This window comes from Podarcis pityusensis (genome assembly GCF_964106645.2).
Source record: "Podarcis pityusensis genome assembly, chromosome: 4".
Classification (NCBI taxonomy): domain Eukaryota; kingdom Metazoa; phylum Chordata; class Lepidosauria; order Squamata; family Lacertidae; genus Podarcis; species Podarcis pityusensis.
This window is the reverse complement of record NC_138027.1, coordinates 64,111,071-64,130,950: the sequence shown is the minus strand read 5'-3', so window position 1 is coordinate 64,130,950 and position 19,880 is coordinate 64,111,071. Positions and strand designations below refer to the sequence as shown.

The 19,880-nt window shown below is 41.6% G+C and overlaps 1 protein-coding gene across 3 annotated transcripts in view; it reads right to left on the bottom strand.

The window, feature by feature from the left end:
* Positions 1-19,880, bottom strand: part of PCYT1B (phosphate cytidylyltransferase 1B, choline) — a 31,092-nt gene that overhangs the window by 8,111 nt on the left and 3,101 nt on the right. The window contains exons 3-6 of one of the 3 annotated variants that reach the window (XM_081003475.1): positions 9,349-9,440; positions 3,440-3,539; positions 2,271-2,387; positions 519-670 (exon numbers count right to left, since the gene is read on the bottom strand). In XM_081003475.1, coding sequence (XP_080859601.1) covers positions 519-670; positions 2,271-2,387; positions 3,440-3,539; positions 9,349-9,440 — 461 coding nt within the window. Of the gene's footprint in view, positions 1-518; positions 671-2,270; positions 2,388-3,439; positions 3,540-9,348; positions 9,441-13,010; positions 15,223-19,880 lie in introns of those variants that run through there. The other 2 variants (XM_081003474.1, XM_081003476.1) reach the window with 2 other exon arrangements.

Genomic DNA, 19,880 nt, shown 5'->3' with positions numbered 1-19,880 from the left:
GCTTTCGTGTGCAAGCACACTTCTTCAGATATCTGAAGAAGTGTGCTTGCACACGAAAGCTCATACCAAGAACTAACTTAGTTGGTCTTAAAGGTGCTACTGGAAGGATTTTTTTTATTTCATTTTTTTATTTCTTTGTTTGTTTGGTGGTGACAGAAAGAGAGTGAGGTCTCATTTCCTGCTCCCTTCATATGCACTTGAAATGCCCCCTGGGAAAATGAGGATTCCTCCCAACCTTAGCACCTACATCTCAAGGAAAGTAGAGGGGAGGAAAGACATCCCTTGCTGCTGCTGCCATTGCCACAGCCAAGTATGGGAGGTCAAAGAGGAGTGGGAGTTAATTTCTAGCTTGGATTACAGTTTGAGCCAGAAAGGAACTAAGAGAAAGAGGGAAATGGTCCAGTTCAGAAGAGTGGCATGCTTTATATGCATGCCAGATTCATATTCTAAACAAAAATCAGCAACCTCATTAAGCTCCCCACCCCTTCCTCATCTGTTGAACAATGAGAGAAAGGCACCTTATGTTTTTCCAGAAACTCCGGTGTGAGTGTCCACGGAGCATCTCTGATTACTTCATCAACGTAGCGGCAGTGTCTGAGGGCTTCATACCTCTCTGCTTCATTCATTACAGTGAAGCCTTTGAACTCGTGGGTTAGATCATCACTGCAAACTGACATACGCACATGAAAAAATCAGAACAGAACAGCACAGGCTCTGTAAAATGTAGTACACCTGTTTGGTTAGAAATTCTTCAAAGCTATCTTTTCTCAGTTAAATTGTCAAACTAAATCATACTTGTTCATGACTGTGAAATTAAAACAAAACAACCCCCCAAATAGATGTTACAGACAAGATGTAACAAGAGATGGTTGCATCAACTCTGTGCCTTGATACAGGCTAATCAAAGGTGATTGGGCTACAGTTCAAATTATCTGGCAGCACAACTGGAAAAGAATCAGATGCTCTGATTACATGCACCATGTACAGTAGGCCAGCATGCTTAAGGCATAAGACATCTGAAGGCAGCCCTGTTTAGGGAAGCTTTTAATGTTTAATAGGTTATCGTATTTTAGTGTTCTGTTGGAAGCCGCCCAGAGTGGCTGGGGAAACCCAGCCAGATGGGTGGGGTATAAATTGTTGTTGTTGTTATTTGCATTTAACTTGTGCTCATTCAGCTTTAAGCACTTTGCAAAATAAATAAAAAATGGGGCAGAAGGGGGGGTGGCATCCGGGGGGGTGGGACTTTGGCAATCCCACCCACCCACCATTGCACTAAGTGTGTTTTGACTATATTCAATTTTGGTTTCCCAGGAATGTAATCCCTGCTTAAGTAGCAGGTCTATTGTAATTTGCTATCTGCAACAGCTCCATGTGTCTTTTCTACTGTAATTAGACTTTTCTAAAACTCACTTAGCCATCTGAGGCTCAGATTGAGATATATGTATGGGTCTCTTAGCTTCCTTTCCACTACAAGTACTGCCATCCTTCAATGCCAGCAACTGGTGAACAAAGTAGTATTATGCCCCAGCACAGAAGCTTGGATAAGATGGTTTTCAGTGCACCTCATGTGTTATGTACTGAAGTTCTCACCCTGGGCCAGCAGGGGGATACTGTAGATAGTTATGCAAATGAAGGATCGAAAGTGACGTTCAGTGATTGGATAGTTTGTATGCAAATGAAGGATCGAAAGTGACGTTCAGTGATTGGATAGTTTTAGAAAATGACAACAGTTGCATTGTTCTGGAGCTCTATATAAGCAGGCTGACTGAGCTCCTCAGTCAGTTCTGTTCCAGCTTACAAATAAAGAGCTGCTTTGGAAGAATCGCTGTGTTGTCTGCTATGTCTACCCACAACTTAACATCATGCTATCATGATAGTTCTATGAGATTTAAGAAAGAAGAACCAGAAACTGATTCTTGATTAAATCTTAATTTAAAATTCTTCCTGATTTCATTCCCATCAGATCTGAGATTAACTACCGTACAGCCACAGCCAATAATGTACTTGCATTGGGGCGGAATTCAATACACATTATATGGAGATCAGATCAAAGGCATAAGGTTCAAAATCCCATTTCTCACAGTGGCTAAACAGATGCCTAAGGGAAACTCAAAAGCGCAACATGTGGGCAGTAGCTTCCTCCTCCTGCTGTTTCACAGTGTTTTGCCTCTGGGTGGGTTCAAACTAGCAACCTCCTGAGCATGTTCGTAAAGACTGCACCACAGATATGATCAACCCAATGATAATATTTATTCAAATGCTGGCCTTACCTCCTACCAACAAGTAGCTATTAGGAAACAGAGTTTTGGCTTGCATAAGAGCTCTAGCATGGCCAGCATGGAAGAGGTCGAATATTCCATCTGCATAGACTCTGACAGGTCTGTCCACTGTGGGGGCAAGGAAACAATGTCCAGGTCAAAGCAGAAGTGTACCTCAAACCTGTGTCAGACTACTGTGAGGTATTGTTGGCTACAGATATTCAACATAAAAAATGGGTATATTCAAGCACCCCTACTCCCAAATTTGGTGAATTAGTCCAGATTAGGACAAAAGAACAGAAACAATGTAGAAATAAGCTACCAGTCTGAAGAATTTACGTAAGTTAAGTGTACATCATTGGACCATGTGTGTATGGCAGAGCTAAAATGCAGAACTCTCCTAAGATGTAAAGCATATAGAGATTTTTTTTTTTAAATAATACTTCCTTGTAGAATATTTCAGATATTTGGTGGTTTCCTTTAATATCAGCATGCCACTGCTGGTTAGTGAGTTTCTAGCTAAGATAGAAGTTGCTCCCTTTCACCCTAACATTTTATGATAGGATCAAATTTTATTCCCCACTGTCCATATGCTCTATCTATACAAATGTACTCTCTGTAATCTACGAACAGACAAATGCATACATTATAATGACTATCTCATATTGGATTAATTTCAGCATTCACACATTGACAATTCCAGACCAATATTGCGACTGTCAGTTTTCACTGGTACAAGTTGGAAGCATGGGAAATATATCTATATCTATCTATATCTATATCCCACTTCTTCTAATGTATGTGATCTACGAGTAGCAAACTTTCTTCCTTGTCCATGAAAAGAAAACTGTGCTTACAGGAAGACTCATTCCCTAAACTTAACTCTCCTGAGAATATAATAGACTGAAAAATATTGATTCCAAACCTCTTTTTCTACCTAAAGACAGTCACAAAATTCAGCTGAGGTTGTCAACACTTACATATATATCACCTTTCACTTTTTTTTTTACTTTAACATAGGTACAATAAAAAGCATGTGCAGCAATTAACTAAACAATGAAATAAACAACTAAGCAATGAAATAAACATCTTTTACATTTTTCTTAATCTACCTGCAAGGGCAAGTATCGAAGCTGTATTCCATGAAATTGATTTATATTTCATAAATCCAGAAGACTCACCTGGTGTTCCAAGGCGGGCCTGAGCAATAGTTAGCTTCTCATGGGGGGCTTTGCACTGGCAGCTTGTATCACCTGCAAATGGAGCAGGTGCAGACAAAGTCTAGAGACAGGGAAGGGTAGGGTGGACCAAAACATATTGTTAATTATTGCTCTGTGCATGACCTTTTTGCTCATTATCATCACACAGAAGCACTTGATATGGGAACAAAGTATGTTGTTTCAGTCTTGAAGAGAATTGCATATATATTTTTTAACTCCTAGAAGGAGTTCGTTTTTAGTCCAGCTTTTGGAAGTATGCATGCCGATTTCAAGTCACTCTCTCACTGACTTCAGGCTGTGAGCAAGAGTGGCTTCATTCTTAGGATGCTGGTTACAATAGATATTTTTCCCATGTTTGCTTCTTCTGTACAGCTGTCAATATAGTAAGACTGGCATCTTTCAGAGGTACGCTACACAGCAGAGTATTTCTGAACATAGCTTTAAAAGAACAAAACAAAACTTAACAGCCAAGGATTGTAAGGCATGAGTAACCAAGGTGGTAGCCTTCAGATGTTGCTGGACTACAATACCCATCAGCCCCAGACAGCATGGCCAATGAACAAGAAGGATGGGAGTTGTAATCCAACAGCATCTGGAGGGCACCATTTAAGGCAGAGCTTTTCAAACCTTTCATGTTAATTATACACTTTTTAGACATGCATCATTTTGCAGTACAGTAATTCAGTTTTACTAGCAAACCGGGGTTAAACTAACCCCTTTCCAGCCCTGGGAGGAGTGTGGGGAGTGTTTGTGTGACACACCTACACACTGCAGCTGACACACTAATCATGTGTCGTGACACACAGTTTGGAAAGCTCTAATTTAAGGTCTTGTTAGAGACAAATATTAATGGTTGTGTCCAGGGGCGTAGGAAGGGGGGAGGTGGGGGAGGACCGCCCCGAGTGCCCTCACTGAGGGGGGTGACATTTGACCCACCGCCTGTCCTTGACTCCCAAGACTACCCAGAGCCGTCGGGGTAAGGAGGGGAGCTGTGCCGTTTTGCCGGCAGCATTTCCCCCTTCCCCCTTTGTTTTGACAGCTTGGGGGAGGCTTGGGAGTCACGGGCAGGCAGCACACCGAATGTCCGCCATGGGCGGCTCGCTCCGCCCCTGGCTTCAGGGCGCATGCACTGCTCTGGGCCCCCAAGTGGCAGTAATAATAATAATAATAATAATAATAATAATAATAATAATAATATATTATTTATACCCCGTCCATCTGGCTGGGTTTCCCCAGCCACTTTGGGCGGCTTCCAACAAAATATTAAACTACAATAGTCTGTTAAACATTAAAAGCTTCCCTAAACAGAGCTGCCTTCAGATGTCTTCTAAAAGTCTGGTAGTTGTATTTCTTTTTGACATCTGGTGGAAGGGCGTTCCACAGGGCGGGCGCCACTACCGAGAAGGCCCTCTGTCTGATTCCCTGTAACCTCACTTCTCGCAATGAGGGAACCGTCAGAAGGCCCTCGGCACTGGAACTCAGTGTCCAGGCAGAACGATGGGGGTGGAGACGCTCCTTCAGGTATACTGGACTGAGGCTGTTTAGGGCTTTAAAGGTCAACACTTTGAACTGTGCTCGGAAACATACTATCCCGTGCCAGGGAGGGCACCCTTTGCACCACACCCCCCTCAGGAGCGCACCCGCCCTGGGCAGTGTGAGCATATGCTCTGCTGCTGGTTGTGTCCAATGGCAGTGTCAACAGAAGGCAGCTTGCACAACCAATATTTTCTATTCCCCTTCTTGTGCCTGGAGCTCCTTGTAACACCAAAAAACCTTTCCAGAAGGCAGGGGGGTTAACAGCAGAGGATGTGTCTTAACCATCAATGCTTTCCCCTATTTCTTGTTAATTTGGAGATATGCTTTGATGGGTGAATTTGCTGCCCAGAAAAACCAACAGTTCTGCCCAACAGGGACTGGGAATAAACTGGGCTTGCCCATACACACATCCTCTTCAAGAGTCCACACCCTTTTCCTCAATATGATTTTGTCCTAGAGAGCTGCAGACAAGGTAACCAACTTTGTGGCATATTTCTCCTCCATGAGCTGTTCACAGCAACACAAATGAAAATAATTGCTACTGTCCTTTCAGACAAGAGAAGGATTACAAGAGCCCTTGATCCTTCCTGTTTGGGGTGTGATTTACTATAGAAAGTCACAATTTTTCTTGCTTATGTTTTCAAAGCAGTCCTTTAGGAACAGAAAGCTTTCTTAACAAGAACCAGATACATCCCATTCTAGACTTGATATTTCAACTCTACATTGACTTCTGGGAGCCATTCCATTGGGCCTGAATAGCTGCTTAAGAAGGGATATCATTTTCTAATAAAAAATGAGGCGGGTCAGTCTAGACATTCTGCATTTTTAGATGACGCAAACCAGGAGCACTGTACCATGTGATTTTCCTCAAATGTGTTGTTTAGCTTTTAATCCCAATAAAATCTATGGCCCAGATGAGCTAGTGCTGTCTTTCCGTGCACTAAAATATTTTTGTCTTTTCTGGAGCTCTGGTGTCATATCATATCCTTTAACTGCTCTTTAAAAGTCTTGAGAGCCATAAAAGAGAATTGAATAATTAGGGCAAAGAAAACATCTTGTTCATTACTACTGCTATCTGTTACATAAACATGTGGGGAAAGTAACATTAAAGGGATTTTTAAGCGTGTAAAATCTGTTACATATACCTAGTACTACTACTTCTGATGTGCAATGTACACTTAAATCAAACTTTAAGGGTTGGGTTTTGTAGAAACTGACTCACCATGGAGCACAGTGTTTCTTTTTTATTATACATGACCATACAGTCTGGGCTCTTTCCTATATTTTCTAATCACTGTCTTTTCCCCTTGTGTCTTTGTAATAGTTGAGTGCTTAACTGCCTTTTTATTTCCAAGCAAGGTCAAGTTACACAACATCCAGTCCAATGTGGTTTCACGCTGGGATAAAGAGGAAAGTAGAGATGTTAAAACAATAATGGCTATGGTCCCAGGCCTAGAAGATGATAATTTTGACTTAGCTAGTAAAAGGCTGTTTCCTGGGAGATAACCTAAAGAAAATAGACCTGTTTCGTGGTCGTTTCTCCGCCCCCCACCCCCACTCTTGCATCTCTCTCCTTGCTTGGTAGAACAGGGAAAGCTTTTTGATTATGGATGCTTGGGAATTCTGAAAGGCCTTCCTTTGCCACCCACTGAACAGTTTATGCCAGCATTACAGCTTATCAGAGGGAATAGTCTTCAAGCCTTTAGCGTCAAAGTTTTCTTAATGCTTCCCATTGGTCTGGCTAGTGCTGCACTAAAGTTTGCAGCAACCAATACTTTATTGATCTGGAAGGATCCAGACTGAGTTCTAGCTCAGAGCCTGATGCTGGTGATCATGGGACCACTGAACCCAAGGCTTCTCTGAACCAGGACACATAAAACCTGAGTTAGGGCCCTCACAGGTGAATATGCCTAAGTCAGAGGAACTAAGTGCCTCCCACACTCCCTTGCATACCCTCCAACGTTTCTCCAGTGAAAATAGGGACATCCCATTCCATAATGATAATTTTATTATTTATAAAGGTAAGGGTACCCCTGGCCATTAGGTCCAGTTGCAGATGACTCTGAGGTTGTGGCACCCATCTCTCTCTATAGGCCGAAGGAGCCGGCGTACAGCTTCCGGGTCATGTGGTCAGCATGACTAAGCCGCTTCTGGCGAACCAGAGCAGTGCACGGAAACGCTGTTTACCTTCCCGCCAGAGCAGTACCTATTTATCTACTTGCACTTGACGTCCTTTCGAACTGCTAGGTGGGCAGGAGCTGGAACTGAACAACGGGAGCTCACCCCATTGTGGGGATTCGAACCGCCAACCTTCTGATCGGCAAGCCCTAGGCTCTGTGGTTTAGACCACAGCGCCACCCACATCCCACACATTTTACTGGGTTGCCCCAGCCACTCTGGGCAGCTTCCAACATATATAAAAACATAAAAAATTAAACATTTTTTTTTAACTTCACTATGCAGAATTGCCTTCAGACAGCTTGGGGTTCAGATAACTCCATACCCTCCAACATTTCTCTAATGAAGCCATCCTAAGGAAAAGTGGGACATTCTGGAATCAAATCAGAAACCGGGACGGCTTCTCTAAATCAGGGACGTCCTTGGAAAATAGGGACACTTGGAGGGTCTGCCCTTGCAGGTTCAGTGGCACTGGGAGTGCACCAGGTAGGAGGTCATGGAATGCAGAAAGGACCCATTTTCAGCCAGAGGGTTCACACTTTAAGTGACTTTAGTTCCCCGAAAGGGGATGACACCAAGGGTAGGTGGACTGGAGGCAGAGGCTCAAAAGGCCTCCGTTCATTTCCAATTGTGATCTAAGCTATTCCTGTTGCCTTGCTCCATAAGCTCCCTCTGCTGGTTTGTAACAGGACACAAGTTCTCTCATCAATCCAGCGAGAAACACTGCAAGCCTATACCTGTCTACTCAGATTTAAGTCCCACCAAATTCAAGTGGACTTACTCCCACATATGTAGCTTTGCATAGACTGCAGCTTAAAATACGTGAGTTCTACTCACAAAATCTCTGGGTGTACATAGGGTATATGAATTATCTCAAGGAAGAAAAATGGAAAACAATGTTCTACTTTTTTATATTAAAAAATGCTTATATTCTGCCCTTTTGGTATCTACCTTATTCTTGCTTCCACTTTGGGTTGAATGTGTGGCTCTACTACACCTGATTAGACACTGTCATCCAGCACCAAGGGCCTTCTGGTGGTTCCTACACTGCAATAAGTGAAGCTACAGGGAACCAGGCAGAGGGCCTTCTTGGTAGCTGCGCCCACGCTGTGGAATGCCCTCCCATCAGTGGTCAAGGAGATGAGTAATTATATATATTTTAGGAGACATCTGAAGGCAGCCCTGTATAGGAAAGCTTTTTAAGGTTTAATTTTACTATGTTTTCATATATGCTGGAAGCTGCCCAGAGTGAGCAGGGTACAAATAATAAATTATTATTATTATTGAATTTATATACTGCCCTATACCCGGAGATCTCAGGGTGGTTCACAGAATAAAATCAAAATATAAAACCACAAAATATATAATCAAAATAAAAACAACTACCCAATAACCCCCTCCCCCCCGGACAAAACCCACATTTTAAAAGGGCATAGGATGACAATCAAATCAACCAAAGGCCTGGTTAAAAAGGAATGTTTTTGCCTGGCGCCTGAAGGTGTATAATGAAGGCACCAGACAAATTTCCCTGGGGAGAGCATTCCATAGACGGGGAGCCACTGCAGAGAAGGTCTGTTCTCATGTTGCCACCCTCCGGACCTCTCAAGGAGGCGGCACACGAAGGAGGGCCTTAGAAGATTATCCCGGGGTCCGGGTAGGTTCATATGGAAATAGACGGTCCTTGAGGTATTGTGGTCCTGAGCCATTTAAGGCTTTATAGGTCAAAGCTAGCACTTTGAATTTGGCCCAGAAACTAATTAGTAGCCAGTGCAGTCGGACCAGGATCAGTGTAATATGCTCAATCTGTCTTGCTCTGGTGAGCAACCAGGCTGCTGAATTCTGCACTAGCTGAAGTTTCTAAACCGTCTTCAGAGGCAGCCCTACGTATAACGCATTGCAGTAATCTCACCTTGAGGTTACCAGAGCATAGACAACAGTAGTTAGGCTATCCCTGTCCAGATAGGGGCAAAGCTGGGCCACGAGCTGAAGCTGATGGAAGGCACTCCAGGCCACTGAAGCCACCTGAGCCTCGAGTGATAGCAAGGGATCCAGGAGTACCCCAAGCTACAAACCTGCTCCTTCAGAGGAAGTGTAACCCTATTAAGAGCAGGTGATCTCCCACCCATCTGGTCTAGGGAACCACCCACTAACAGTACCTCAGTTTTATCTGGATTGAATTTCAGTTTGTTGCCTCTCATCCAGTCTATTACTGAGGCAAGATACTGGTTCAGCACTTCCACTGCCTCACCTGCAGATGTAAAGGAGAAATAGAGCTGAGTGTCATCAGCATACTGCTGACAACATCCTCCAAACCTCCAGATAACCCCACCCAGCGATTTCATGTAGATGTTAAACAATGTGGGGGGTAGGACTGAGCCCTGAGGAACCCATGGGGCTGAAAAGCATTCCCCAAGCAACACCCTCTGGGAACGACCATCCCAGTAGGACTGGGACCACCACAAAGCGATGCCGCCTACCCCTAGTTCAGACAGTCGCTCCAGAAGGATACCATGGTCAATGGTATCGAAAGCCACTGAGAGGTTGAGAAGAATTAACAGGGACATGTTCCCTTGTCTCTTTCTCGACAGAGGTCATCACACAGGGTGACCAGAGCAGTTTCTGTGCCAAAACCAGGCCTTAAACCCCGACTGAAATGCATCCAAAAAATCAGTTTCTTCCAAAAGTGCCTGGATCTGGTCTTTTGTAAGTGGTATATAAATTTTGTTAAATAACTAACTACACGACTGATAATGAAGTACTTTGTTAGTGCATTGCCTATAAACTTCCAAGCTCCCAGAGGCCACTTCAAATGTTCTGAAATTCATAGGACAGGGATAGCTAACATTGTGTCCTCCGGATGTTGTTGGGCTGTATGGGACTTGCTGTCCACCACATTAGCTACCTCTGTCATGGGGTGTGGCTTTCTCTTGTGACTATGCCCCCTCAGATTTTGTGTGGCAAACTCCTTGTGTGAAAGCACTTCCATGTGAAACCAACATAATTGAATAAAGCTCACAACTTTAGTGTTTCTCTGGCAACCATCTAAATATTCTTATATACATATCCCCAGCACCACTAGAGCTGGTGTGAAGACTAAATGTTGGATTTCACTTCCCACAAACCCCAGGAAGAATGGCCAATTGTAACAGATGGTGAGGATTGCAGTTTTTAAACTGAATCTAACATTAGAGGGAAAGAGCATATACAATTCTGTATTCCTTATTTGTTTTCTAATTCTTTTTTTATCTGAAAGGGTTATTGTAGGCCATTTGCTCCTGTAGACCTTGCTTCAGTGAGCAGGGAGGGGAGGGAGCCTTGTAATTTTCTGATCCTTTTGAGTTTAGAGGCCCAGAATCAGTTGGCATGGGAACTCTTTCAGAATCCTACTAGTTCTCTATGTTGTCTATATTCTGAGGTTTCAAACACAGACCACAATTTTCATGTGGGGTGATTTCAATCAAACAACTCCAATATACAGTGGTACCTCTGGTTACGTACTTAATTCGTTCCGGAAGTCCGTTCTTAACCTGAAACTGTTCTTAACCTGAAGCACCACTTTAGCTAATGGGGCCTCCTGCTGCCCCTGCGCCACCGTAGCACAATTTCTGTTCTCATCCTGAAGCAATGTTCTTAACCCGAGGTAATATTTCTGGGTTAGCGGAGTCTGTAACCTGAAGCATCTGTAACCCAAGGTACCACTGTATGTACAAAGCCATTTCCTGCATTGTCCTATTTATTCTCTACCACTTCAATAAATGTTTCTTGCTGAATCCCGACCAAATGAAAGCTGTATTTTCTTGACCCTTGCTAACAGCATATTTATTTCATACAGGACTTAGATTATGGATAGGAATATGTACAGTCCCACCATATGCTTATGTTAGAAGTTAAAGTGTTTCATAAATCTTGATTCACACAGTGTCGCTCCTGTATTTCATTCAAAATGCTGTGGAAATTGAAAACAAACTCTGGTAATATTAATATAGTTCTTGAAGCAATAAACATTCCCAGATGAATGCTACAACAATAGGCAAAATGCATATGCAAGTATCAAGTTCACACTAGACCTGGTTCAAATCCACACTCAGCCATGAAGCTCACTTGGTAATTTTGGACCAGTCAACTTCTCTTGGCCTAATCTACATCATAGAGTTGTTGTGAGGATAAAATGGGAACAGGGAGAACTCTGTATGCCACCTTGAGCTCCTTGCAGGAAAGGCAGGATATAAAGAAACAATAAATAAATAAATAAATATATTATTTTCATTCTTCTTGTCTGATGATGGGATTCTAATATATTCCAGGATATTTTTGTTGTGCATGAGGTTGCAACAGGAAACTCTTTAACAGTTATCATAAGCACAATTCAATGCAAAATGTCTGTAACCATCTCCATGCTTTAAACAAAACATTTTTTAAAAAACCCCAACTCATCCCTATTAAAAAGTTAATTTAAGTCATGTTCATCAATTATTATGGAATTTTAATAGCGTCTAAAATAGAAAGTTGAATGTAAGCATTAAATGATTGTTTAAACACTGGTAAAAATCAAAGTTATTATTCCATTTCAGTGTTTAATATTCTCCATGGGAAAGTATTAAACTACTGCCTACGTCACAGTGACAGCTTGGCAAATTGGCTGCCTGTGTTTTGCTTTCTCAGGAAGCAGTGATGGGAGTGATTAAACTACTTTTTAGGAAAGGAAAATGGGGAAAGTATTTATTGCTATGGAAAACAGTATGTAGCCCCCAGGGTACTTCATTTTAGATTGCTGGGGCGTGGTTAGGATAAAGCTAGATATCCTTTTCATGTACCCCTTATAGAATAAGTAGCACTGACTCCCAGGTAAGTTGGCCTAGTAGTGTAGCTTACTTACTTTTGGAAGTGAACCCAATCCTATTCACATACATCAGAGGCCATTTTTTTACGCTTCCTAATTATAATCTGCTAGTGCACTCATCTCTTACAATGCAAACCTTTCATAGTAGCTCTTATAGTATCTCAAGCATAACTTATGCAACGAACAACTTCAGAGAACCACCAAGCTGAACTCTCTATCCCCCCCCCTTATAAAAAATCTGAGCAAAATTTTTGATTGATACAAAATGTATATGTGAAAAAATGGTAATGAAAATATTCAAAGTGGGTGCTGGTCTAATTCAGAACAGCCTCCACGCAGTGAGGAAGGAATGCTTAATTCTATATGCAGCTAGCTTCCTTACAAACTCAGTTTCTATAGATTAATTACTGAAGAAATGCAGATTTTCTCCTAATGCTACTGTCCCAACTCATATGCTCTCAACTGCTTGAAAGTAATATCATCCATTTTGTGCACACTGGAATCCCTGAAAACCAAAACAAAAAGTGAGATCTGTTACATTCTTTTCCAGTGTTTCTCTAAAAGGCAGTTTTTGCTTTTTTGATGATTAAATCCCTTCTTCCCTGCCATTTCATTTTTTAAAACAGCAGAAAGGCAAAGAACAGGCAAGGAGTAATGGAAGAGTTCTGTTGCAACCTGAACCTAACAAAGGGATGGGGAAAGCACCATTTTTAATTTTATTTTTGCATAGCTCGAGACACTCAGTTGAAAGAGAGAAACATGCAACAATCCCTAAATTGTCTTTCTTAATGCAGTAGATATAATTAATACTTTGTAATACACATTTTCACAATATAGACAATAAACACAAAGAGCTAAAATGGATGAAGCTGTTTTCTAATTTCTATTCAGGCTATAAAGTACTGATTTCATTACATCCTAATAAGACAAAGAGCTCAAAGGGTGACAAATAAATGTATCCTTTTGTCTCTTACTTACCAGTCGAGGCTGAGGACATGTGTGTTCTATCTCCTCCATGGTTTCTGAAGGAAGCTCATTAGAAAGGGATGTTGGGATACCTGTTTCTGACTCAGCATTAGTTGCAAGCACTGGCATGGCCAGTGAATGCTGCTTGCGGTGATGCCCTCTCTGCTATTCTCTTCTCAGTCAGATAATGTTTTCCTTTCTCATGTAATTCTCTCCCCCGCCTTCTCCCCCTTCGCTTCTTTTCCTTCCCTTGAGAAATTAAAGGTTTTTCTTTCAAGGAGAAGCCAAGAGGCAAGGCCTCAGTTTATCACTATAACAACCAGCTAGCAACAGAGCAGCTGGTACAGGATACAGTATTCTGATTTGCATGGTGCTTTCTGGTTGGTTCCTGTCATCATAGTACCACTTTAACTGAGTTATGTGATATATACTGGGAGGCGGGCTGATATGAATGCCAGCAGAACATCTCTCTCCCTCACCGCTCTTTATATGGTGCTTTTGTAGTTTTTGGTACAAACACAGATGTATTTATGCATAATACAAATCTCCTTCAAAGCTTTATTGCAAAATATATATCTACATGGCTATATCTTTTCTGATTTTGCAAAAACAAAAAGCAGTCTTTATTTATTTGAAAAATAATGGTTTAAGACTTAATATTCTATTTCAGTACACGTTTGGATGCATGACCTGCTTTATTTTTCCTGAATTAAATTTGCTAGTTGCTCATACACATTTGCACTCTTGGATGCAAAAATGCCCAGTATATACATACATCTAATTTAGGATTTTGCACATTCCAGACCAGTACTAGCAATCAGCATGGTGATGCAAAACAGATTACTTACAACCACCTCTCAGTAAGTAACCTAACCCTCTTATCAGGCCATCTCTCACACAGTTTTTACATAGTTAAATCAACATGGGTGGACTTTTCCTTTGAATGCTGACATGTTAAACTGATCTGATGAATGATTTCATGTCCAAGCACAATATTCTAATATGATTTCCTTCCCAAAGACCTTTTAGCGTTTGGAAAATTATGAGCTAGATCACTCAACCGTCCAGATCAAACTTGGCAAAATAATGCAGTCTTGACACGGTAAATTTACATTTGTGTGTACAAATATCAGCAGTGTTGAGGTACTGAAAGGACAGCTCCTCAGATAAATAGTATTCATGTGATTATTATTATGTATGATTATTTTTATTTTTACATGAAACCTGAACTCCGTAGAAGGCCTACACTAATACAATAAATATTTTGCATTCAGAAGGTCACAGGCTTAATTTCCAGCATATCCAGGTAGAGGAGCTGGAAAAGATCTCATCTGTAACTTTGGAGATTGTATGAACAATATTGAGCTACATGGACTAGTGATCTGATTCAGTATAAGGCAGGGTTTTGTGTAGCCAGTCCTCAGTTCATACTCCTAATATCATCCACACTTCAGTAGCTGAATTGTTTACTAAACCATATACAGTAGCTGTGTGCCACTTATTTTTAAAATCTGCCATGCTCACAAATACCACTGAATAAATTATGACTGCTTTAGATGTTTGAAATTGTGGTGTGTTTGCAAGAATCCATCCAGAACCATGAGCCATAGATAGCCTAAGAAATCAAACTAAGGCATGTCCATATGTAGTCCCAAGCAAATCTCAAAGCCTTCATGTCATTATATTCTGGAAACTCCAATTAATAGTCAGTTGGATGTAGTTCCTGTTCTCAAGCACAGGTAGGCAGGCAAGCGGAAAATGTGAGGTAGGCCAGAGAGAAAGAGTGTGTTTCAGGGAGAGAGCCAAACCAAGAGAGAGAGCAGCCTGCGTATCTAAACCAGCAGCCTACCTAAACTTCAGATGCAAAACTGAGCTAGCATTTCCTGGAGGCTTGCTAATCCCAATCAGGCTGCAACTGGTGAGCAACAAGTGAAGCACAGACATTAAACCAACTAGGGCCTGAAGAATTCTGGAATGGTATCCAGTCCTAACAGATGGCGCTTATAGGTATGGAAGCTGCATTCTGGATAACTGATATATCACAAAAATAAGAGACATCTGAAGTGTATTTGGGGTTTTGCCTTCTTTCCACACATCTACTTAGATATCTATGACAGTTCATGTAATTTCATGTAGCACTTGTAGAGCTCCAGCTATGTGTCTGATAAGTGGACAATCTAGTAGATGGTTGTTTTGACCATCTTTTGTGCCCATTTCACATCACATGACTTACAGGACTCATACCCTTCAAAGACCCATATTTATTTGACTTCCGGGTTAGCGCCTCCAGCAATGGCGGAATTCCTCTGATCGGGAGGAATCCGCTCCGTGGAAATCAGGGTCTGGCCGCCACGGCGAGGCGGAGACCCATTAAAAACCACAGGCGGGAGAAGCCTGTGAACGTGGGATTCGGCTGGCACCTTTTGCGCCTCCCCTACTTGCGGGGAAACCCGGTTTCGGGGATCCGGAGCGACGTGGGGTGAGCGGCGCGGTGCTTCGAATCGACTGCTTCTTTCACGGAGTGAAGCCGCATTGCCGCTGCCGGAGAGCGCTGACTTTTTCCTGTGGACAATTGGACTTTAAACAACTACCCGTGAGTAGAACGGAAAATTGGATCTTTAAACATCTTAATTCGGCACCGAAACGGGAAGGTTTCAAACAGGAAGTCCGCCTTCCTCTTTTGTAAATAGATTGAGCAAAGACGCTGTAAGCTAAAGTCTTGGAGAGCCTTTTGTAAAGGATTAAATTTCCATTGGTTAAAATTATTAAACCCCCCTTGGAAGCAGGAGAAGAGGGGGGAATTTTTAGTTCGCCTAAGCCTGCAGGAGAGAGAGTGAAGAAAGACAAACTACCACCGTTTTGAACCTGGGAACGGGCTGCCAGTAAGATTGACGTTTTGGGAAAGTTCATTGACTGTGAATAAACGTACGTTGACAGATAGTTAAATAAGAGAAATATATTGTTTCCATTGTTTCCTTTTGCACTCAAAAAGGAGCAAAAGTAACTGAAAGATTGAAACTAACTTTGTTGCTGGATCTGCGTTTAAAAGGACGGATACAAATAGAAATTGTTTCCTCTAGAGGGAGCTTTTGAAACTGTTGCAGGAGTGGAGCTGGGGAATTTTCCAGCTGCAGAGATAAAAGACCGTGAGAATCAGAGATTGACCTTGGACAAGAATGTCGACAGAAGAAGCCTTAGTGATTGCATTTTGCAAGATAAGTGCTTTATTGGAACAGCTTCATGAGAAGATGGATGTGATGACTATTAAAATTGATAATTTGGGACAAAAATGACTGATTTGGGACAAGAAGTGAATATCTATACAGAAACTACTCAGGAATCGATTTAGGAATCTACTTCGACATGGCAAGTTGTGGAGAAGACGAGGGAGAAAGTTGTTGTAGAACCTCAAGTAATACAAGTGGAGAGGGCCCCAGTCCTACAGAGACAATTTGATGAATATAAGCTGTTGCCTTCTACGATTGAATTTAGAGAAAGCCAGTTGAAACACGTCCTGAAATATCTTTTGGACTCTAGTTTTGACTATGGAGAATGGGCTGACCTGTCAAGAAGGAATAAAGACATTGTTAGGTTGGAGCTTCCCCGAGATCTACTCCTCAGTGTCAAAGGAAGGAAATTAAGAATAAGGTCAGCAGAAGATAAAGTAAAGTGTATGTACAAATATGAAGAAGATTTGCAGAAGGGACATGGAAAAGAGTTAAGAGCCTTGGACAGAAGATCACCAGGTTGATGGACCATGTGGAACTGATAGAAAGGACTGGCAGAATCCGAGACCAGGGAGAAGAGACGGTGGAAGAAGATTGGGAAAAAGTTTAAAATTTATTTATAGAAACATTGTAAAATTAATGAGTGTTACAAAAATGTTGGAATGAAATTACACGGCTTTAGTAGAAATGTTATAAGGAGTTAAGTACAAATAAGTTTCAGGGTATTAATGGTAAGATAAGGTTAAAATAAATTATGACAATTATATGACAGAAAATAGTGAAAGACGGAAAGGATTTGCTGAAATAATTAATAATTAGAACACAAAAAAGGGAGGTGTGAGGAGGTCGATGAAACAAGTTAATGAAAGACAAAGATATAGAAACATTGGATGTGTTTTTAATTGTTTTTGCTTCTGCTTTTGTTTTGATGTATTGTGTCTTTTGTTTTTTTTTATGTATAGCAATGTATTGATTTGTATTATTTATTTTTTCTTTCTTTTTTTCCTTTTTCTGTAATCTTTAAACTTTTAATAAATATTATTTTTTTTAAAAACACAAAGACCCATATTTATTTTTTACAAGATATAATACAAAGCCACCTATGGAATTCTCCCGATCCATGAGAGTTTCTAGCATCCCAGAGATCCAACAGCACAAGCAAGAGGACACAAAGAAAGCTGGCACTGATCTGAAACAGGGCAGGTCCAGCACACTAGACATAATCGCAGGTATTGGCCCAGAGATTCTTGGTGTGAGTTCAGGACCATGGCCAGCAATTTCCCAACTAAGGTTACAGACATGACCTCAGCTCTAGCCTGGAGCAATGGTCGGGGTTTTATGGCCTAGCCAGCAATGTCTTTCTGGGAGCTCCATCCCCTTATGTGACCTTAACTGACTACATCTTTAAGGACCCGTGTCTTGTTCTTCAGACACTAGCTCCTTCCAGGAGGTGAAGGCTAGAATAGTAGTGATTTGGTTGAATAACACTTCCCAAGTTGGGAAAGGTTTCTTCTGTTCACTGGAAGAGCCTGAGGTCCACTCCTTAGAGGGCAGTGGTATTTCACCAGGTTTTAGTGTATGGTGTGCAGGATCCAAGATGGAGGGCTCTACTTAGGAAAGGGCGGTGAGTCGGTCTGACTTCTCTGAGCAGTTGATATTTCAGTCTTAATACCAGGCCATGATAAATGTTAAGCTTTTGCAACAAAGTAAAAAGGCAACTCAAAGCACTTCCAGGCAGTGACTAACACCCACAATCCATATGGGGCTGATTATGCTTATTGTTGCTAGTGCAAATGTACTGGCAGGATCTGCATGAACCATTGCCGGCACAGTCAATATCCAGTACTAGATGGCATTTTCCTAGAGGGAACTTTTGCTTCCTCTCTGGAGCTTTGGGTACCAGTGGAAGCAGATCTCTGAAAGCACTTTTAGTTGTGGAAGTTGCTTTGACTCTAGCAACATAATTAAAAACAACATCCTTGGTGAAATGGAAGCTAAACCAGCTGTAGCAGAATGACTCATAGCTAAAGCTTTACAGATAAGCTGTATTATTTAAATGTCACTTCAGACAAAGAGGATGGCTTTATGCAGAGGAGAAGGGGGGAAAGTCAGAAGAGAAAGCAAAAAAGGGCATATAAAATGGACTATAGAGGAAGTTCAGAGTTTGTGAGATGTAGGAGTAACAAAACAAATCAAAACAGTGTAACAAAACTTCACCAAAATTCACCATATTGGGGGGGGATCAGGACCAGTATTTTACTTATTTTTGTCTTATCATTAAGGCTGAGATCTTCTGCAAACTAAAGGAGACTAATTCCCAATGGTTTTCTGTTGTATGAAAGCCTTTTTCCTCAAGAGTTTTCAGTCACTGCATGAATATAAAGCATTTCTGTTGCAGGGAAATCAAACTGTCCCAGTACTCAAAAATTTGTTGTTGGAAATATATGACAAACTGCAACATATTCTTGTAGCTAATGTATTATTGGTGATGATGATATTTAGCAATTATATAATACTTCGGAATGGTCAAAGCACCTTATTTAAGTTTATATACAATTGTGGCATGCCATTCTTGGGGAGATCCATCATATTCTCTCTTCCCACCTTCAGGTCTTAAGACTCACCAGCTTATGCAGACTTTTGGGTTTTAATAGATACTGCTGAAATGACATATTTTTCACTGGGCTATTCTGGTGCTGTTTTCCAAGTGTTTTCTTTTTTGTGACTCTGATATGGTATTTTTAGAACTTGCATTCTTGTGGTTTTAGATTGTGATTTTATAGTTTTAGTGTTTGGAGTCATTGCTAGCCACTTTGAATATAGTTGCATAGGAAAATGAGATGGAAACCTATTACATTAAGTAAACAAAAATCGTATTAAGTATCCTTTACAACAACAGCCTTGTGAGGAAGGTCAGCAGCACCATGTATTTAGCTAGGGATGACCACAATAAAACAACAAACAGGCGCTTCTCCTCTGAAAAAGAGTATTTGATTGTGTTCTGGCTCCCACACATGGTCATAGCTTGGTGGCTGCCAAAGGCTTTATTGCAAAATTCACTTCAATGCTGAACCATTTATCAGGCTACATGGTTCAGAAGTTCACAGCGGAGTTAGGCATAAGCTAAGGCAATGTCCAAAAACTTGATACCCCATCCATATATGCCTTTTCTGAAGAGCAGGGTGGGCACATTTATTCCTGCAGTTGCCACCCCAAGCCATAGGACTGGGCAAGCAAGCAGACACTGTTACGAATACAGGATGGGTTTGCTGTGTCTGCCTTTGCTGCATCTTTGCAAATGGAGGTGGAAATGACAAGATTGACTCATTGTCTGATCTAGCCTCAGGTGCCCCTCTAGGGGTGGGAAGCAGTTTGCAGGCAGAAGGCAGTGCTGCATCAAGTCAAGTCGCTCTGTCACTGTACTCTGGATGTCTGATGACCAAAGTAGAGATCTTCCCTGACAATCCACTCTGCACCTCTTCAGTACCCAGTTCAGAACCTTCCAGACAGCTGGGTCCCTCTCCGGGATCCAGCTCCACATCCCATTATTCCCCCCCCCCGCCTCTGCCCAGCCCTAACAAGAAGTCTCCATGGGGCCCATGACACATTGGGCATCTGGCAGCCATGCCAATTTTTAATGCAAGTGCTAAAATTT